The sequence below is a fragment of the Cnephaeus nilssonii genome (assembly GCF_951640355.1).
Source record: "Cnephaeus nilssonii genome assembly, chromosome: 9".
Taxonomy (NCBI): Eukaryota; Metazoa; Chordata; class Mammalia; order Chiroptera; family Vespertilionidae; genus Cnephaeus; species Cnephaeus nilssonii.
The window spans coordinates 38,988,671-39,011,542 of record NC_137080.1 but is presented as its reverse complement, the minus strand read 5'-3'; the positions used below and the strand labels follow the sequence as shown (position 1 = coordinate 39,011,542).

General features: G+C 40.1%; 1 protein-coding gene across 1 annotated transcript in view; it reads right to left on the bottom strand.

Moving 5' to 3' along the window:
• Positions 1 to 22,872, bottom strand: part of PDSS2 (decaprenyl diphosphate synthase subunit 2) — a 200,328-nt gene that overhangs the window by 9,146 nt on the left and 168,310 nt on the right. Inside the window, exon 7 of the mRNA XM_079781328.1 lies at positions 13,180 to 13,212. Coding sequence (XP_079637454.1) covers positions 13,180 to 13,212 — 33 coding nt within the window. The remainder of the gene's footprint in view (positions 1 to 13,179; positions 13,213 to 22,872) is intronic.

The following is a 22,872-nucleotide window of genomic DNA, read 5'->3' as shown; positions in this document are numbered from 1 at the left end:
CAATGATGGCAAGATCACAGAAGAGGTATTAAAGAGATGGTTTGTGGGTTCCAGAAAAAAGGCAGTAGTGACCACAATTCCAGACAGGTCACAATGGACAAGTCAGTCATGACAAAACACTCTCATTTTCCTTTGGATATGACCACTTGGCTATTAGCTTGAGAAACAGCGGAGATCAAGTATATTCAGATTTTGGAACTTTAATCCTTCGTGGATAAGACAGAGAAATGGGGTCTGGCATTATGGATTTGAATATGTAAAACAACTATTCCTAGAAAGTGGTTAGTAGTGAGCAGAAAAGTGGTTCTCCTCAGCTGGCTTTGAACATGGAGGAGGCCCCAAAATGGAAACCAGGACATCAGTTAAATGAACTGAATTTAGAATTCAGAACTGAATTCTGCTACCCCAAAAGAACTGAATTCTGCTACCCCAAAAGAACTGAATTCTGCTACCCCAAGTTCTAGAAGAGAAATGCTGCTCACAGCCCACACAATGACAGCACCTGAGCTCTGAGCTCATGAGGATCCAGATAAGCCATGCCAGACCCCGCCCCAGACACCGTGAGAGAAATGTTATTGTTTTAAACCCCTAAAAAGAAAAGTGATCTCTAGTGTTGTGCTATAGGACTCAATATTTGGTTTCTTTCCCTTATCAATTCTATGCATTGCTTGGATGAAGATGGAGAAGAAATGCGTATTACATTATAATTTTCAGATGTCATACAGTCAAGTGAGAGAGCTAACCCATGGAGAGCATCAAAATGTTAATGGTTTTGACATGTTGAACAATAGACTGATACTAGCCAGATGAAATATAACAGTAATAACTGTATAATTGTGCATTTAGGTTTTAAAAATTAATTGAAGTGTAAGCTCAGTTTGGCAGTGACTCATTAAAAAATGCTGAAATCTGTGATAACCACATACCTTACATAATTTAAGACTATAATGTAGATTTCTTAAAAGAATAGTTTATTGATTTTTAGAAAGAGAGGAAGATAGAGGGAGAGAGAAACATCAATGAGAGAGTGCAATATCGATGGGCTGCCTCCTGCACACCCCCACTGACCACTGAGCCTGCAAGCCAGGCATGTACCCTTGACCTCCAAGAATCCAACACCCAACTGAGTCACACTAGCCAGAGCTATAATGTAGATTCAACAAAAGCAAATGCAAACTTTGGCAGCATCAGTGGGTGTACATCTCCAAAACACAGGCAGGAATGGTCACAGCACACTCTGATGGTCAACTCGTTTAGAAAACTGTATTCAGTTCTGGGTGCCGCTGCCATGTGTGAGAGGGGCATTCAAGATAGACAGGGACCAGTATGAGGATGAAGAAGCATTTCGCAACATGTCATCTAAGGAAATGTTTATCCTGGAGGAAAGGATTAAAGGAAATTATGAACGCTATCCTCAAATACCTAAAGCAATTAATTACATGGAAGAAGGAGCAGTCCTGTTCTAGTCTATGCTTCAGGGGACAGGCCAAAGCGACGAGGTGAAGTTCTGGGAAGCAGATTTCAACGACAAATAAGAAACAGCTTTCAAATGACTAGAGCTGTCTAACAACAGAATAATTATTTTTGACAAGTTGTGAACTCCTCCCTACTAATGGAAGCCCTCAGTGACAGGATGACCAAGTCAGAGAAAGTATGAATGAAACTCAGCAGGTGTGGGAGGTGGGACAATGCTGCTTCCAAAGTCCCATCCCAACTCCAAGATTTCAGATGCCAGCACTTCAGCAGAATGGCAGGATGGTGCAACAGGAAAAGCAACAATAAAACCTTCCTCTAATATGATAAAATGTGAAATGTATTGCAAACAACATAATAAAGCACTCCTTTTGACTTAGAGTAACAAATTATTTGCAAGAATCTATAGGAAAAAAATTCTACCAATCTTAACTAAATATCTTACTTTGGCAAAGACAGGAGATAGAAATGAGAGAATTCTTAGTTATTTTCTCAATCACATGAATTCACATGCAAAACAATAAGAATCATATTAAACTGAAGCTTGAGAAGCAATCAGTGCTTCATGTTTTCCAAAGAAAAACTTAATGATTTATAAATAATCACAGCTTTATCCATATTCTGACTCCAAGCTAATTTTTAATTTTGGTATCACATGCCAATGAGGAACTTAATTATACACATTGAAATTCAAATAGCAAAACTAGGATCAGTTTGGCCAGTGTGGCTCAGTTGGTTGGAGCATCATCTCGTACACCAAAAGGTCGCGGGTTCGATTCCCGGTAGGGCATGTGCGGGAGGCAACAAATGGATGTTTCACTCTTACATCTCTCTCTTTCTCTCCCTCACTCTCTCTTTCTCTCCCTCCCTTCTTCTCTAAAATCAATAAAAAAGATGTCCTCAGGTGAGGATTAAAAATATAAATAAATAAAAATAAAATAAAATGTTAACAAACAAACCTGGAACCATGAAACTTTTTAGTGAACTCTGTAATAGAAATTCAAAAGCGAAACAGAGCATAGGTTGTGGAGTGCAGCATGGAGCCAATCTTGCCTGTAGCTTTTTTTAGGAGTGAATCAATAAAGAGTAAGCTCTGTTATCTCATGACAAACACTATGCTGGTTATTTAATGAAAGAGAACACTGTGGGAGGAGAGCATCACATCATGTGGGCATCAAGTAGTCCTGGGGCTATCTGAGGAACACATAAACTATGTAAGAGCGAACTTGGTTCCTATTATTGTACTTTAGTCTGTATCTGACTTAGACATTTACTTAGGTAAATGACTTAGACGTTTCTTAAATCCTTCTCATGCCTCAATTTTCATCTGCTTTAATATTTGGATGCTGATACTTGGGAATCACTTCCCTCAAAGCTACTTCCACTACCACCACCATTCACAGGACCCTACATTCCTAACATCCTAACATGGATCCTGATACACATTTGCAGGATTAACACGTCTTCCAGACATAGGGGATTTCTACGTTATGGTGTTATAGAGGGTATATTTATAAACACAGGTCCTTGTCTCCTTCAAAAAAAATGATGATAAGAACTATATCTATAAAACTTTCTTAAAAGAGTGAAGAATGTTTATCAGTTTAAAAAAATATCATAATTATCCTGGCTGGTGTGGCTCAGTGGTTGAGTGTTGACCTATGAACTAGGAGGTCATGGTTCAATTCCCAGTTAGGGCACATGCCCAGGTTGTGGGCTCAATTCCCAGTGTGGGGCGCGCAGCCGACCAATGATTCTCTTTCATCATTGATGTTTTTAACTCTCTCTCCCTCTCCCTTCCTCTCTGAAATCAATACAAATATATTTTAAGATATAATTATTGTACTGGTTCAGCAAACATAAATCTTAAGAGTCTTTTACTAGACAGTCACTATTTCTGAGACCAGGACTGTGTTAGATTATAGATTAATGCATAACACTTTTTGGGTGTTAGCAAGACAAGAACCTGCACATTCTCCCTTACTTTTTTCTGTAGTGTGTATGAAGCATCTTTTTTTTTTTTTTTTGGTTTGTTTTTAATGTATATATTTTCTATTGATTTCAGAGAGGAAGGGAGAGAGAGAGAGAGAGAGAGAGAGAGAGAGAGAGAGAGAGAGAGAAACATCAATGATTGAGAGAGACTCTTTGATTAGCTGCCTTCTGCACCTCCCCTCCCAAACTGGGGATCAAGCCCGAAACCCAGGCATATGCCCTTGACTGGAATTGAACCTGGTACCCTTCAGTCCACAGGCTGACGCTCAATCCACTGAGCCAAACGGGCTATGGCTGAAGCATCTTGAGAAGCAGCATGGTGGCAACACACTGTAGAGTCAGTGGACCTGGGCAGAATCATGACTGTGAGATAGTAACTGTATGAACACTCTTAGGTAATGTGATCTGTTCTCCATGAAATGAAGGACTTCAGAGATAGAATTTGATAGGAACATCTGATCAGGTGTGTCTTGAACAGCATACACACTGAAAAACATGCGTGTGGTGGCCTGATGGCAGGCACCGTAGAGATCAGAGTGCGTACAAAGGCTTACAACCTTTCCTAACTGGTGCCCACAAATCTTGTCAGAGTGGATGGCAGATAAAGGTTGGAAGTTCCTGAGATCTAGAACAGGGAGACCTTCCACAAGGGGCACTCTTGTGCTATGCAGGAATCAATCTTCAGAGATTTATCTTGGGCTTTACTATGTCCTGGTGAATAGGTAAGACCTTTCATCAAGCCAGGAAGTCAAGCACTTGGGGGAAAGCGATAGAATCTACTCACCACAGTGTGTGTGTGTGTTGGGGGTGGGGGGTGAGTAGTGCTTGGGGATATGGCTTCATATGCACCAACTAAACAAATTACAGGTTTGTGATAGATCACACATCTTGACATCACGAAATCCTCCCTGCTGTACAAAATCAGGCTGTAGGGGTAGTGGCCAAGTTTGGAAATATCAACCCAGGTCATGACAAAGACTTCTAACTTTCTCAAAGCACATTCAGCATCTACAAACAAGTGCTTCTCCTTTCTCTCAAAAAATATAATTTTGGAAAACCCATGTTTCTCCTTTGTATTTTTTTTTTTTATGACAAGGAGACAGACAATATTCTCTTCAGCTCTACTCAGAACTGTTTCAGGGGACTACACAGCTCCTCTGTGGAGACAGAAGGCTCTCTCCCTACATAAAGGCACATAGGCGCTCCCTGTGCACAGGTGGCTCCTGATACCACTAACTAGGAGCACTAATTGAATCCAGCTATCCCACAGTGCAGAGCATTCACACACAGAACCAGCCTGGAGGGCATTTTTAGTTAGCTTTCTAGACTAAGATTCAAAAGGTTACTCCAATTGCATTTTTATTTCAAACCAGGGAGTGCAAGGCATTGAGGATATAATAATTTGATTAAAAGTGTACTTGGGGGGAAATAACAGGAGCAAAGGTGCAGTCAAATATATCTTATGAATTAAAAGTACAGAATATAGGCACAAACATTTGCCATACCGTGGGTCATTCATTCAACAGTAATTCAACAAATATTAATTGGTTATCTAGTATGTGTCAGGCACTGTGTTAGGCCCTCAGGGAACATATAATGGTGAGCAAAACCAGACATGATTCCAGGCTTACAAATAAGACTGGTCATCAAAAATCTAAGTCTGCCGAAGCTTCCTGATAAATATTAGTTATTATATAAATATGTAATTTTTAGGGGCCAGTAATTCAAAATGGTTAATTTAAGAATGAAAGAGATTGCCCCACTAAATATTATTGTTATGAACTAAGTAATTTCACATTTTATATATAAAATTAGAAACCAAAGATCACAAAGTAGGAATATGTGATCTGAAGAAAAAGAAAAAAGACAATTGCTTAGAGGATTGAATTAAATTAGTATTAACAGTATTAGGCTAACAACTGAAAGGGTGGCACATTTTATGATGTCATCCAGAGGGTTATTGATATCATTTAATCATTTTATTCATGATGCACTAGGGAACAGAGATTATGGTCATTAAATCTGTTGATGCCATTGAGGTGTGTGGGATTGCTAACACCTCAGAGAACAAGAATCCAATTTTAAAATAACATTAAGAAATTAGAAGAATAGATCATCAAAGCAAGATGATAGTCACTGAGGACCAATGCAAAATAATATACTAGAAGCCTTTAGGAGGAAAAAACACTAGCTTGATGATGGGCAAGGAATAAATGTCCAGAGGGCAACTGTTTTGCAAAATGACTTGAAGGCTTACGATAAGGCACACCCTGGTTAAAGGCATTAATGACTGCATGTGTGATTAGAATTTATTTTGATTAAAATTTTCACATGATCCACAAAGCTTCTAAGCTTTATTGTGAACAAAAACTGATCAATGATTATTTATTTTTTTTTTCAATTTTTTTATTAAGGTATTATATGTGTACATATCTTACCATTGCCCTCCCCACACCCCCCTCCCATATATGCCCCCACCCCCCAGAGTTTTGCATCCATTGGTTATGCTTATATGCATGCATACAAGTCCTTTGATTGATCTCTTATCTCCCCCACCTCTCCCTAACCTTCCCCTTGTAATTTGACAGTCTGTTTGATGCTTTACTGTCTCTGTATCAATGATTATTTTTCCATCATTAATAATTATATATTGAAGGAGATTTGGAATCAGAGCAGTAGTTGCAAAAACTGATTTTAGTAGATCAATTGTTCTGAAAAACAGATTAAGCAAAATCCATTCATTATTGCTGTAAGGCAAAGCACTTGTCTAAAATGTGATTGCCAAAAAAGAATAATAACTGGTTTTATCTGCTTTTTAAGGAAACAAGGAGTGGGGATTTAGACCAACACTTGCAATGCCTGCCTAGGGCTAGGTTCCCCTCCTCCTCAGCTGTCCTCCTGTACCTCAACCCCTCTGAGGCCCAGCACAAAACCTCACAGTGTAAAAACATTTACATTCTTCACTTGTGCTTCTCTGCCTATCGCCATAGAAGCAAGCAATTCTTTAGGAGCCTAAAATTAAATTCTGATTATATCAGTAAAAACACATTTTTCAATTCTCAGTAGCCCAGGTTATAATCTGAAAAATTCCAATTCAAATTAGAGTACACTTTGAAAGCAGAAATCCTTAAAAAATACAATGTACTTCTTATTTTAAACATGCTTAAATGTGGTCAACTTAATGCCCTTATTTACATTTTTATGTGTTGTATTCCAGTCTTTATCAAGCATATAACAAGTCCTTTATGGAAAAAGATGGGGGAGGGGAATATCAATGCTTCTACATAATCTCCATAATTATCACTAAAATAGGAATCCTAAATGTTCAGACAACTTTAAGAGGTTAGAGGAAGTGAGAGATTGCATGCATAAGTGATGCTGTATGGGATATTCTACCAAGGAGCTAATGTAAAGCCCCAGGGTAGGAGATGCAGCATCTGCCCAAGAAAGGGGTACAGGGAGGAGAAAACACAGCAACATCTGGTCTCTAAATGTGCCAATGTGAAAAATTCTCAGAGCCAGTTAGCTAGGGCTTGGGATAGAACGAGCAGGCAAAAATTGCCAAAAAAAGAAAAAAAAAGAAAGAAAGAAAAAAAAGAGACTGGCTTTGTCAGTAAAGAAAGGGCAATAATATTATAGCAAATTTTATATTCAAGGTTGAAAAAAAGAATTTTGGACTCAATATGCAGCAAAGTGTTTGACATGATCTATGTAGAATAAAAGAGAAAAACCAGCTAAAAGGGCAACCTTGGAAGGAGAATCAGGACATGTGAGGAAAGGCTCTTTTTTCTTCGTAAAGGGAAGTGATGACATGTGATCATGCAAATACAAATGCAAATGTCTGTGGACAGCACTGTTGGATGGTTGGAAGAGAATTTTAATGTGCACCCTATGCAAATGCGTTTTATAACCAAACAAAATGTGTAAGGCCTCTGAGGGCGGGCGGGCGGGAGGAGGGAGCAGCCCTTCTGCACACTGCCTGAGAGGCACGGGAGGACGAGGACCGAGCCAGGAGAACGTGCTGCACTGGGATCCCGAACAAACTCTAGGAGAGAGCGCAAGTCAAAAAGCTCAGTTGGTTGAGCCTCTTCCCATGCACCAAGAGGTCACTTGTTTGATTCCCGGTCAGGGCACAAGCCTGATTGCAGGCTTGATCCCCAGTGCAGGGCATGCAGGAGGCAGTCGATGGATGTTTTTCTTTCTCCCTCTCCCTTTCTCTCTCTAAAATCAATTAAAAAAATTTTTTTTAAAAAATCTCTCTAATGAATTAACACCTGCAAGATCTTTCTTTATCAAGTGCTTAATCTTGAGCAATTCTCTAAGCTTAGAGTGAACTTATCGAGTAAGAAGACATTAGAAAGAACAACTCTCTCTTCTGTACTGAGTCATGGGGAAAATTATGTGAACTGCACAGCAAAGACTGGAGATGAATATAAAGAAAGCTTCTGTAAATTTAGACTCTTTGTGTCAAAATTAGCATGAATTTTCAAGCCCATTTTCGGCTCCATCCTAGGCACTTGTGAAAGACGAGCAGAGGCCGCTTCAGTGCTGACCGGCTGTGGTTCTGACCAAGTGACATGTACTCATATCTGCATATTTGCAGCAATTATAAAAAGGAAATTAGGAAAAAGCCTGCATCTCTGTGATGGAGATATTTAAGCAAGCCATTCTGAATGTGTTAAAAAATTAAAATTGTAGAAAGCCAAACCATAGGTGCCATGTTTTGCCTGAAGTGGTAAAAATACCATCTGCCCAGTCTTTTAGCAGCATGCTTATGTCACGTAGCAGTAGGCTAAACTACAGGCATACGCTCGGCTCCAGCTGGGGGAAATACACAGACGCTTGTAGATGTTTTTCTAAGCAAGAGTAGGCAACATATTCCCTTTCCTTCAGACTATACGTTAGTTACCATAGCAAACTGCGTGCAACTGCGGTCCGAGGAGCTTGGCCAGCAGTCCCGGCACAGGGCCACAGGTTCCTGCAGTTCCCTAGGTGGCACTCTTCCCTCTAGCACTGAACTGAATCACTAGAGCTTAACCTCGGGGCCAGAAGCCTCCACAACCCGGCTGCAGACCAATCACTGTAATTAAGGTCCCCAGGACATTGTGCATATGAGCAAAACTGGTAGCACCAGCTTCTCGGTCACAATTCATTCCTGGTAATTACATTCTGTCTAATAAAACTCCTCCTGCAGTTTTAACTAGGTAAGTAAGATATTTCTTGTTTTTCCATTTTAGAAGCTACTGGGTAGAATCGCCTTACAGTTAAGCAGCTGCCTTCCCTGCCCAGCCCCCAGGGGGACGAGTTTCAGTCGTGGGTAGAGGACGCCTGTGCTTGTGTTAACCACCTTACGGAGGCGGGAGAGACTTAATGAATTAATAGTTGTCGAGGGCTTTCGTATCTTAAGATGAAAGGCACTGCAGCCGTGCAAAGCATTTATATCCAGACTCTACTACAACAGGAACTCAATTAAAAAGTAATTCAATTTCTTATTTGAGTGTTTGCATACAGACCACTGTTTTGCTGAATGTGACAGACATCCTACAGATCCAGCTGAGGCTAATTTTGAATCTATGGCTTCTTCTACCCTTTCTCCTTCTGCCTTGCCATTCTGAGGCTGACTAAATCTGAGGTGGCATCTACAGCCACAGAGCACTCAGACAAAATAATTTTCTTTGGCTCTTGAAATCTTATTTTTCAGATAAAATTTGGCTTTTGAGTAAATACTCACAACTTGGCAATAAAGAAATTTCCAGCAACAGACAAATTTCATGACGGTCTCCAGAAATAGCCACTGAGTTTCCAATGTAGTTTTACAGATAAACCCACCAGGGAAGCCCTAAGTCACTAGGCACGGTGCCTGCAAGTCAGCATGAGCACTGTGACCACACAAAATGAGATGAGCAGAACTGAGGTCATGATGTGTATACGGCACAAGAGAATACGCTAGCTGCACCCTGCCGACATCTCCTCCATACTTAGTAGCGATGGATATAATCTATCTTCTTGTGGTACTTGGGTTTAGGTCAGTGTAAGGATGAGAGGTCTGGATTAATTACCTAGATGCAGTCATGCCCTTAACTATCGGAATACCGCCACATACTAGTATTCCAGGTGGTGGGTTTCTGTTTACTGCAGGAGATACATGGTCACTGGGCACTTGGGAAGGTAAACTTAGGGCTCCTGAACATTGGAACGGACTGTGTTGCATAGTCAATATGCTGTTAAAAAGGCTAATTTGAGTCTACAATTCTTGATTCCAGACCTCTTGCAGTGTCCTGCACTTCTAGCATAACTCTGACGCAACACTCATCCAACGCATTTATCAGGAACTCCTATGTGTAAGCCAGTGTTGGACACAGGTGACACAACCATGAACAAAGAGCAACCCTGTGCCTTGCCTGCAGGGCTCTGTAGTCTAGCAAAAGAAGGAAACAAGCACCTAAATAAAAATGAAAAATGTTAAGAAGAAAAATAAAATAGAGCAAATGGGGAGTGGCTACTTAAGATAGGGAGGTCTGAGTCCAGGAAGTGTGTGATGGAGAGGCCTGTGTCAGTCTTGTTCATGGTGGGAGTCAGTACCCACACAGTGCGGCAACATATTAAATGTCAAATACATAGCGATTGGGTGGGTGAAGTGGATAAAGGAATGAATCTGGACCGCAGAAATACACAAAGTAAGAATGTCTCCTCTCAAATTTGGAATGGGCCTAAAGAATAAAACAGCACTACTCTAAATTGCTTGTTTTATACTAAAGAAACTGAGGAAAGACTGAAGAGGTCAAGTGATTGATACCGGATTTTTGTTGTTAATTTTCACCTGAGGATATTTTTTTCCATTATTTATTTTATTTTTTATTTCTTTTTAGAGAGAGTGGAAGGGAGGAGGAGAGACAGAGGGAGAGAAACATTGATGTGAGAGAGACACATCGATCAGTTGACTCCTGCACATGCCCCGACCAGGGCCGTGGAGGAGCCTGAAACTGAGGTATGTGCCCTTGACTGGAATGGAACCCGGGACCCTTCAGTCTGCAGGTCAACACTATCCACTGAGCCAAACCGGTTAGGGCTGATATCAGAGCTCGGTCCCGGGGTGTTTGATCTATTTTTTTCTTTTTTTTTTCAAACTTCTTCCATTGTATGTGCTTCTGCAATAAGAAACCCTAAAGGAGTTCTTTGAGTCATAAATAAGCAGCAATGATGAATAGTTACTCAATTGCTTTACTTTTGGGTTCATAAGTTAGCTGTCTTTTACTATCACAGTAAAATCCTGGCCTTTATCTCCCAACTAATTTATTACAACCTTTCTCTGCAACCTTCTCAATCTAGTTAATACCTGCAACAGGTGTCAAAAGCTTTCCTTTCTTCTCTGATTAAGATAAAAAAACCCTATACCAGATTTTCTCCTGAACTAGCTTCATGTGCCTTCTATTTTCCCACTCACTCACTCACTCACTCACTCACCAAGTGCCAAGCACTGTGTTAGGCACCACGTGTACAAAGACAAATAAGACACTGTCCCTGCCCTCAGAGAGCTCACAGGCCATGATCTGGCTCTTAAGTGGATCACAATAACAGTAAGTGCAGTGACTGAGACCCCCAATGTACAGAAGAACGGAGGAAAGCACCTATTCCAGCCCGGGGAACCAGGGAGGACTTGCTACAGCACATGATCCTAAATTAAGCCATACAGGAGGGCAGGAGGGGCCAGATAAAGGGGGAAGGGCATTCCGAGCACAGGGGTCAGTATGAAGAACAGAAACTGCATGCTTTATGTAATTTGGTGCCGCTGGAGCGCAGGGTAGAAGGAGAAGAAGCCGGAGAGTCCCTCTCGGGGGTGTGATCACACAGAGCTTTATATGCCAATCTAGCAAGCTTTGAAACTGCTTTACAGACAACATGGAGCTAACGAAGGGTTTTAAGCTGGAATTCGAAATTGTTGGATTTGTGGTTTTGACATTCTGAGTACTAATGGATTTGTGGGGACAAGGGAGAGGCAGGGAGACCAGTTAGTAGGTTTTCCAGTGGTTCAGATGAAGGGACTTACATTGAGCAATGGCTGAAAGATCAAGAGGGGTTGGATTCAAGATAATTTAGGACATAAAATAGGCATGACTTGGTCATGGAATATAGGGTGAGGAAGTAGGAGCACTCAGGGTGACTTCCAAGTTTCTCATATGGCTGACTGGTGGGATGATAGTGCCAACAACAGGAGAGAGAAAAGTAACAAGGACCAGAGCTATAACTAAAAGTGGACCCTACTGGACACTATGGACTTTGGGTGATAATGATGTGTCAATGTAAGTTCATTGTAACACATGCACTAGTACCGCTCTGGAGCAGAATATTGATAGTGGGGAGGCTGTGCCTGTGTATGGATGATTGGGAACTCTAAACTTTTTGCTCAATTTTGCTGTGAACCTAAAGCTGCTCTAAAAAATAGTCTATTAAAAAAAAAAAAAAAAAGACCAGAGATGTCAGGGAAGGTGCTGAGTTCCACTTAAGATGCATTGAGCTCCTTTGCCTGTGGGAGACCCAAGAGGATATGTCCACAACCACGTGTGGGTATCCGATAAGACTCAAGCACACATCTAAGACAAAGTGACAGATATGGCAGTTCTCAGGTTAGAGGTGCTCCTATTATCTAATTTTCCTGAGAAACAGAGAAAAGGAGGGACTGCATTCCAGGCAGGGAAAGGAGTCAGAGTAAAGGCGTGGAGCCAGGGTGGAAACCTGGGCGGCCAGGAGAGCACAGGGTTCCGGTCAGCCCTGAGAGAGCCTGTGGGTTTCAGTTGTTTCCCCTGCAAGCAGGGCCCTTACAGGTCATATTTCTCCCTCCCTGTCTTTGGAGTGCAGGTGTGCTCACACCCTGGATATTCCTGCTGCTGTATAAGCCAGATGGTTAACATGTTCCTTTAGCCAAGCAGCTATATGCATCCCACACACCTGCTAAAACGTTCCATTTGTCCCTGAAGGGAAAACAGAATGCGACCCAAGTGTGTTCCTAGACCTCACTGGTAAACTGAAATCTGAACTCCCCAAAGCAATTTTCAACCAACGATGTGTGTCAAATTATCTGCAGCACCTTCTCTCAAACCCTTCCTCCTGCCCCTGCCCCTGCCCCGCTCTTCCCACCAGGGGATTTTGATCTCGGTGAAAGAGGGGGTGATGCAATGGTAACCTAGGCATGTGTGTTTTCAAGAGCTCCAGAGGTGATGTGAGAAATACTGCCTTCAGGAGCCCGAGTCTGCCCTGTTTGGTGCTTCCTAGGTATGATCTGATGGCATAAAAGCTCTTTCCATCCACTGGCCAAAGATCTATCTTTCCAGCAATGCTTCCTGATCTTCCTTACCTTGTTTATTTTTTTCTTCATAGCACTTACACCCACCTGGCATTATATTATGTATCCATTTAGTTTTTTTATTAGTTATCTGTCTCCCCCACTAGAGTGTAAATGTCCGGGAAGGAAAGACTGGATCTGATTCACTGCTGTATTCCTAACACCTACCCTGGTGTCTGAATGAAGCAGGCGCTCAATAAATAAACTTATTGTTGAATGAATCTTACATTACCTGCTAATGCCTGTTACTTAACAGGGAATGTTCCTCAGCTTTGAATGTGATTATTCTTTTCACCTTTCAAATATAAGCAAAAAACAAACAAACACTAAACTGAAATGTACACAACTGTGTGCTATAAATAAAATTTACCTACCTTAGCATAGTCTAATCTTCCTTTCTCTTGAGCCTAAAATAGAAAAGGGAAATATTAATTCATCAGTTCTTTAAAAATTTAGTATTTGTGTATACACTTCAGTAGGTAGTCTACATATAAGACATTCAAACATAGTGAAAACTTGAGAGAACAGCACAATGAGCACACACATACGCTCTATCTAGATTTGACAGTAGCAGACAAGACTCTTCACCCCTTCCTGCTTTAGCACACATCTTGTAAGCATAAAACATCTTATACATAACCACATGTCCATTCTCAAAGTAAAAAAAGTAACAATAAATGACATACCATCTAAGATACAACTCCATATTCAAATTTCTCCAATTGACCCTAGAACACTTTTCATAGCTTTTTTTTTTACCCAAATCAGAATTAGTGAAGGTTCACACATTGCATTTGTTTTTTTTTAAACTTTATTTTTATTGTTGACACTATTACAGGTAAACATACCCTCCCCCCCGCCCCCCGCCACTTTGCCCATTTCTACCCAGCTTCCTTCCCGCTGTCCATCACTCTGTTGCCTGTGTCTATGGGTTATGCATATATGCTCTTTGGCTAATCTCTTCACCTTCTTTCCTCCAGTCCTCCTACCCGCTTTCCCCTCTAACTTCTGTCAGTCTGTTCTATGTATCCATGCCTCTGGTCTTATTTTGTTCATCAGTTTATTTTGTTTATTAGATTCTATATACAATTGAGATCATGTGGTTATTTGTCTTTCTCTGACTGGCTTATTTCACTTAGCATAATAATCTCCATCCATGCTGTCACAAAAGGTAAACGTTCCCTTTTTAATATTATTTTTTATTTTTTGTATTTTTATTGATTTCAGAGAGGAAAGGAAAGGGAGAGAGAGATAGAAACATCAATGATGAGAGAGAATCATTGATTGGCTGCCTTTTGCATGCCCCCCACTGGGGATCAAGCCCATAACTCAGGGCTTGACTGGAATTGAACCCAGGATCCTTCAGTCCGCAGGCCGATGCTCATTCCATTGAGCCAAACCAGCTAGGGTAAAAAGTTCCCTTTTTATGGCTGAGAAGTATTCCAGGTGTAAATGTACCATAGCTTTTCCTATCCACTCTACTGATGGGCACATGTGCTGCTTCCAGATCGTGGCTATTGTAAATAACACTGCTATGAACAAGGTGCATATTCTTGTGTGGCCTTTCTGATTAGTGTTTCGGTTTCTTGGAATACATTCCCAGGGGTCACTGGTCAAAAGGCAGTTTCATTTTTACTTATTTGAGAAGCTCCGTATTGTTTTCCACTGTGGCTGCACCAGTCTACATTCCCACCAACAGTGCACGAGTATTCCCTTTTCTCCACATCCTCACCAGCACTTGTTGATTTATTGATGATAGCCATTCTGGCAGCTGTGAGGTGATATCTCACTGTGGTTTTAATTTGTATCTCTCTTATGATTTGTGACATTGAGTATTTTTGTTTTTTTCATATGTTTATTAGCCATCTGTATGTCCATTTTGGAGAAGTATCTATTCAGGTCCTTTGCCCATTCTTTAATGAGACTGTTTGTCTTCCTGGTGTTGAGCTGTATGAGTTCTTTGTATATTTTGGAAATTTACCCCTTATCAGATGTATCATTGGCAAATATTTTCTCCCATCCAATGGATTCCCTTTTCATTTTGTTGATGGTTTCTTTTGCTGTTCAGCTTTTTAGTTTGAAGTAATCCCATTTGTTTATTTTTTTTCTTTGTTTCTCTTGCTCTAGGAGATATATAAGCAAAAATATTGCTACAAGGGATATCTGGACTTTACTGCCTATGTTTTCTTCTAGGATTTTTATGGTTTTGCAATTACATTTAAGTCTTTAATCCATTTTGAGTTTATTCTTGTGTATAGTGTAAGTTGGTGGTCTAGTTTCATTTTTTTTGCATGTGTCTGTCCAATTTTTCCAACACCATTTATTGAAGAAACTGTCTTTATTCTGTTGCATGCTCTTGCCTCCTTTGTCAAATATTAATTGACTATAAAGATGTGGGCTGATTTTTGGGCTCTCTGTTCTGTTCCATTGATCTATATGCCTATTCTTATACTAGAGGCCCGATGCACGAAATTCATGCAAGAGTAGGCCTTCCTTCCCCTGACTGCCCGCACCGGCTTCCCTCTGGCACCCGGGATCCGGGCTTCCCTCGAAGCCCTGGCTTTGTCCGGAAGGTTGTCTGGTTTAATTAGCATATTATACTTTTATTATTATAGGTGCCAGAATCAGGCTGTTTTAATTTCGATGGCCTTGTAATATAATTTGATATTATATTGTGACACCTCCAACTTTGTTCTTCTTTCTCAGGATTGCTGAAGCTACTCAGGATCTTTCTTGGTTCCATATAAATTTTTGGAATATTTGTTCTAGGTCTGTGAAATATGCCAGTGGTATTTTAATAGGAATTGCGTTGAATCCTTGCTTTGGGTAGCATGGACATTTTAATGATGTTTATTCTTCCAATTCATGAACACGGTATATGCTTCCATTTATTTGTATCTTCCTCTATTTCCTTTTTAAATGTCCTATAGTTTTTCTGAATACAGGCCTCTTACCTCCTTGGTTAAATTTATTATTTTTTGTTGTTGTATGCATTTGGTTTTAATGTCTAGGTTAAGTCTACACTAGTTCCTCTCCATTTTTCATGACATGAAAATAAAAACTATTAACTTTTTTCATAAAAATCACTGACTTTTTGAAGAGACCAGGGTAGCTGTCTTATAAAAATGTCTTTTGGAATTTGTCATATTACTTCTACATTGTGTCGTTTAACTTGTCCCAATTTGCTTGAAAACTGGAAGCTGGGTCTGAGGAAGCTTGCTTAGGTTTAGGTTAAGCATTTTTGGCAAGAACACTTTATGCGGACTTTTATGTACTTCACATTGCATCAATTCAGGAGGCACACAGGGTCAGAGAGAAAACGAGGTTTATAAACTTGGTCCTGATTCTTCTTGCTTCTTTACAATCTTTTAAAAATTTATCCAATATGCCTGAATTTTGTTTTTCTAATTTTCATAGTGTCATAATAAGACACTGGTCATGTATTAAATGTTAACACCATCACAAACCACTTTAAGTTAAAATTGTGACTTGAACATTTTTTTAAAAAACATTAAAAAAAATTGATTTCAGAAAGAAAGGGAGAGGGAGAGATAGAAACATCAATGATGAGAGAGATTCACTGATTGGCTGCCACTGGGGATCGAGCCCGAAACCTGGGCATGTGCCCTGACCAGGAATTGAACCATGACCTTCCGGTTCATAGGTTCATGCTCAACCACTGAGCCATACCAGCTGGGCCTTCTCCTTGTCTCTTGCTGATTAGTATGGATTGCTCAGGCACAGCACTTTTTTGTTGTTGTTAATCCTCACCTGAGGATATTTTCCCATTGATTTTTAGAGAGAGTGGAAGAGAGAGGGAAAGACAGAAATATGAATGTGAGAGAAACACGTCGGTTGGTTGCCTTCTGCACAGCTCAGCCAGGGCCTGGGCCAGGGAGGAGCCTGCAACCGAGGTACATGCCCTTGACCAGGATTGAACCCAGGACCCTTTGGCCTCCAGGCTGACGCTCTAGCCACTGAGCCAAACCAGGTAGGGATTAAATGATGCAGAATCGTTCCTGTTCTCAAACTCCTTCCTGCAAACATCTGTCATCTCATGACTTTTAATTTTGTTTCTGTTCTAACAGCTCCTCTTCATTCTAGGTGTTTCAACATTCTCATCTTTCAGTATTTAACACAAAAGACATGTTAAAAGTGTTGAAAATAGTATTTGTTGAAAGTTAAGAAGTTGAGGTACTTTTTGTGTCTTGAGATTGCAGGCGAAGTGTGGAGAAACTTTATACAATTTATGATGACTTAGGGTGGACTTGTCCTTCTGGGAGCACTGAGCCATTTCCCAGTTTGTCTCATGAAAACGAAAATCAACAATGTTTCTTCAGGTGGTGAGAGTGAACCTAATGCTGTTTACAAATCAGGACCTCTAGAGTAGTCCTATTATAAATTCTTATAAAACCATTTTTCTCATCACATACTTTGCTCATAAACTAATCATCTTAGAGAATTCTATTATTTGGAAGTATTGGTGCTTAATTAATCCCAAGCTATTTTCAAACTCTCATTTTATTTTGTATTCTTAGTGTGGCCACCACCCTTTCACCCAGAGATACACTTTGCTGGGGAGGATGACAGAGAAACCCCATGTCTGTAATCCACATGTGTGCAGTAATAGCCCTTAAATGTTTTGAAGGCTGAGAGATTAGAAGGCTACATAGAAATGGCAGCATGATCACCACAGCCATTACAACCTGAGCAGACTGTAACTACTGATAGGTAGCTCACCCGAATGACCTTTTTAAAATAATAAAACAAAATATTTTTATTGATTTTAGAGAGGAAAATAGAGGGAGATAGAAACATCGATGAGAGAGAATCATTGATTGGCTGCCTCCTGCACGCCCACACTGGGGATTGAACCCACAACCCAAGTATGTGCCCTGACCGGGAATTGAACCGTGACCTCCTGGTTCATAGGTTGATGCTCAATCACTGAGCCACGCTGGCTGAGCCCGAATGACCTTTTATGTTATCACAACAAACATTCTAATTCTGTGAAACCATTTCATCCTGGGCTGCTTTAGCTTGCACATAAAAGTACCATTTACCATTTACTTTATAGAGCGAAATTATAAATATTTAAGTTTTTGTAGGTACACAATATATATATATATATATATATATATATATATATATATATATATATTTATCCAGCTGCTCTGTGGGTTAATACCTACTTATGTCATATACACTTCCGAAGTACACATTCTGATAGAAAACATTTCTTTTCACAAAAAGCTTTTAGAATAAAAATGTAGCAAATTAGAAACGGATGCAAAGGATGATTTAATCCCTTATATAGATAGTATTTCTCAGTAAGCACTGTCTATTCCATTTCTTTTTGTAAAATAGTTAATTTGGGAGGGGCTATAGTTTCTATTTCACCTGATGGATGAAACAGAATACGGTAATTCCATTCACTAAATAATCACCTGTTATGCAGTTATTAGGCGTAGGCACCAGAGGCACAGCCATGAACAGAACAGGCGAAGACCTCTGCCTTTAGACAGGCTTCGCACCCAGTCTCCCTTAGAACCAAGGCTCCATGCGCAGGGAAGTCTCTCCCCTGCTCACTCTGTAGTCCGTGTCTGGATCAGTGCTAACATACAGTAGATGGTCAACAATACCTGGTGAATGAATGAACAGATGGATGGATGCTTTTTCTTTATAGGTGTTGGTTATGTACTATCTATTCAGGAAACTTACAAAGCAAAGTTCACTTTACTCACTCTTAGTTCTAGGAAAGCTGGGTGTTCAGGTTCAGAGTCAGTATGTAGCAAATGTGGAGCCACTGGATGTGTCTTACAAATATTTTTTTTATCCAAATTGAACATTATCACATTTTCACTTCAGTACCCAGCTTCTAAGTGGACTAAGGAAGGGAACCTATAGAAAATAAAGAATTCATGAAAATCAAGTGTAGAACAGAGAGGAATGAGCTAGTAGCCTTCTCACAGAGGCAGTGGTTTAGTGTAATTAAGTGCCTCAACCTGAAGGCAGTATGTTAAAATGAAGAGAGCCTAGAATGGAAGTCAGGCGCCCTCAGAAGATTTCAACATGACATCACAAAGCCACTGGTGTTAAGTAGGTCTTGTCTACAGAGGAAAGCAAGTGGCCTAAGACCTTATCTGTGACCATTCCAGGAGGCACTGTGACCTGGGAGGATGGATATGCTGGGAGACAGGAAATATGTTTATATGGTCCATAATATGTTAATACCTTGGATAATTTAAAAAATTTTATGTGGGCCTTTATTTTCTTATCTGTAAATAAGAGTTCTGGACTGGACCAGACCAGGTGTTCGCAAATGCTCACAAACACTGGGCTGGCGGTAGCAGAATCACGTGGGCAGCTTGTTAAAAATACAGATCCTCTGAATCCTGGCCCTGAGATTCCGATCCATTTGAGGATCACTGGTCCAACCTACATCTAATGTCCTTTTCGACTTGGGCTTCTGGATGCACCAGTGTTTACTTATAAAGGTTAAAAGAGAACAAACAACTTTATAAACTCCTTAAAGTCTCAAGGAAAATGGAGTGCTGTAACTTCCCTTTTTCTGACACCTGCCACTTGTGTATATTTCTAGCAGAGCAAGATTTTATTAAAATAACTTTCTCACTGGGGACCAAAATAGGCCGGTATAAAATACATGCAGACGGTATTTTAACAGCAAGCAGTGCTGAACCTCTCCCTGCCACACTGTTCATTTCCAGGAGCCCAGTAAATTCTACCACGCATGGCAATTCCCCAAGGGCTTCATTACTAGGGTCTGTAAAGACGGATTCACTCATCTTTTTGCCTCCTGTAGGTGTGCTTCTTGTCAATCCAGGCCATGAGAAAAGAAAGTAATTTTTCCTAATCTTTAGCAGTTCACAGAACATGTATGGTTTGAACCTTGTTTTATCTTAAAAACATGTGAAATGGGGGTTGGGGGGGAAGGATCTGAAATGGCAGCAGAGTAGGCGGAAGCTGTACTCACCTCCTCCCAGAACCAAACTGGAATTACAACTAAAATATAGAGCAACCAACCCGAATAACCAACTGAAGACTAGCTGAACAGAAGTCTTATAACCAAGGATTTACAGAAGAAGCCACATGGCAAAAGGGGCTGGCCCTGCTCCCACAGGCGGTGGTTGAGATTCCAGAGGGATATGTCAGCTGCAAAGGTTTCCCCCTGAGAAGAGTGGGGTCTCAAACCCAAAGTGGACTCCCCCACCCAGAGCACCACAGCTGTGAAGAGGTGTCCACATTATATCTGTCTGCAAAAATCAGCAGGGACAGATTACAATTAATGAAATTGAAGCAGTAATAAAAACACTTCCAATAAACAGAAGTCCTGGACTGGATGGCTTCACAGGTAAATTTTACCAAACATTCAAAGAAGAACTAACACCTATTCTTCTCAAAGTATTACAAAAAATTTAAGAGGAGGGAAGGCTCCGAAGCTCATTTTACGAGGACAGCATTATCTTAATTCCAAAACCAGATAAAGACACCACAAAGAAAATTATAGGCTGATATCCCTGATGAACACACATGCTAAAATCCTCAACAAAATATTAGCAAAACAGGTTCAATTCCTGGTCAGGGCGCAGGCCCCGGGTTGCGGGCTCGATCCCCAGTGTGGGATGTGCAGGAGGCAGCTGATCAATGATTCTCTTTCATCATTGATGTTTCTATCTCTCTCTCCCTCTCCCTTCCTCTCTGAAATCAATAAAAATATGCAAAAAAAAAAAAAAAAAACTCAGCAAAGTGGGAATAGAGGGAGCATACCTCAACATAATAAAAGCCATGTATGACAAACCCACAGCCAACATCATAATGAATGGGCAAAAACTAAAAGTGTTTCCCTTAAGATCAGGAACAAGAGAGGGATGTTGGCTTTCACCCCTCTCTTTTTTTGTTTTGTTAATTCTCATCCAAGAATATTTTTTCCATTGATTTTTAGAGAGATGGAAGGAGGGAGGGGGAGCGAGATATTGATATGAGAGACATTAATTGGTTGCCTCCCACATGCACCTCACTGGGGCCTGGGATTGAACCTGCAATCCAAGTATGTGCCCTTGATTGGGAATCGAACCCATGGCCCTTTTGTGCATGGGCTGATGCTCTAACCACTGAGCAAACAGGCCAGGGCCACCTCTCTCTTTTCTAAAAAATATGTTTTTATTAATTTTTTAGAGAGAGAGGAAAAGAGAGGGAGAGAGAAACATCAGTGTGCGAGAGAAATATCGATCAGCTGCCTCCTGTTCACATCCTAACCAGGGACTGAACCTGCAACCTGGGCATGTGCCCTTACTGAGAATTTAACTGGAGACCTTTTGGTTCACAGGATGACATTAAACCAACTGAGCCACATTGGCCAGGCTTGCTTTCACTACTCTTATTCAACATTGTACTGGAAGTCCTAGCCATAGCAGTCAGACAAGAAGAAATAAAAGGCAGCCAAATTGGAAAGGAAGAAGTAAAACTGTTATTATTTGAAGATGACATGATACTGTATAGAGAGAACCTAAAGATTCCACTAAGAAACTACTAGAACTGATAAATGAATTCAGTAAAGTAGCAGGATACAAAATAAATATCCAGTAATCAGTTGCATTTTTATGCACTAATAATAAAATATAAGAAGGGGAAACTAAGAAAACAACCCCATTCACAATTGCTTCCAAATAATAAAATACATTGTAATAAATTTAACCAAGGACGTAAAAGACACATACTTGAAAAATTTTAAGACAATGAAGAAAGAAACTGAAGAAGATACAAATAAGTGGAAGCATACATCTTGTTCACGGATAAGAAGGCTTAACATTATTAAAAGGTCCATACTACCCAAAGCAATCTATAGATTCATCACCATTCCTATCAAGATACCAATGGCATATTTCACAGAACTTGAACAAATATTCAAAAAATTTATATGGAACCACAAAAGACCCCAAATAGCCTCACCTAGCCTGAAAAAGAAGAAAGGAGAAAGTTGGAGGAAGCAAACTATTATATCAAACTGCTATCAAACTACTGTACTACAAGGCCATAATAATCAAAATAGTATGGTACTGGCGTAAAAACAGATATATAGATTAATGGAATGAAATAGCCAGAAATAAACCCATGCCTCTATAGTCAGTTAATATTTGACACAGGAGGCAAGAACATATAATGGGTTAAAAACAGTCTATTCAATAAATGGTGTTGGCAAAACTGGACAGATATGTGCAAGAAAATGAAACTAGACCACCTTCTTACATTGTGCACAAGAATATACTAAAAATGGGTTAAAGACTTAAATGTTAGATTTGAAACCATAAAAATCCTTGAAGAAAATATAGGCAGTAAATCTCGGACATTTCTCATAGCAATATTTTTTCTGATATATCTCCTTGGGCAAGGGAAACAAAAATAAAATAAAATGGACTACATCAAAGTAAAAGGTTTTTGCATAGCAAAGAAAATCATCAACAAAATGAAAAGATAACCCACTGAGTGGGTGGACATATTGGTCAATAATACATCTGGTAAGAGATTAATATCCAGAATTTATAAAATGCAACACCAAAAAACCCCCTAAAAACACACACAAGAAAACCAAAAACCAAACAATCCAATTAAAAGCGGGCAAAGGAGCTCAATGTACACTTCTCCAAAGAGGACATACTGAAGGCCAATAGACACATGAAAAGATGCTCACCATCACTAAGCATCAGAGACATGCAAATTCAAACCACAATGAGATATCACCTCCCATGTGTCAGAATGGTTATCATTAATAAATCAACAAACAACAAGTGCTGGTGAGGATGTGGAGAAAAGGGAACTTTTGTGCCTTGTTGGTGGGAATGCAGATTGGTGCAGTCACTGTGGAAAGTAGTATAAAGCTATCCCCCCAAAATGAAAAATGGAACTGCCATTTGACCCAGTGATTCCACTTCTGGGAATATATCCTAAGAATCCTGAAACCCCAATCAGAAAGAATATACGCACCCCTATGTTCACTGCATCCTTATTTACAATAGCCAAGATTTGGAAGCAGCCCAAGTGTCCATTGG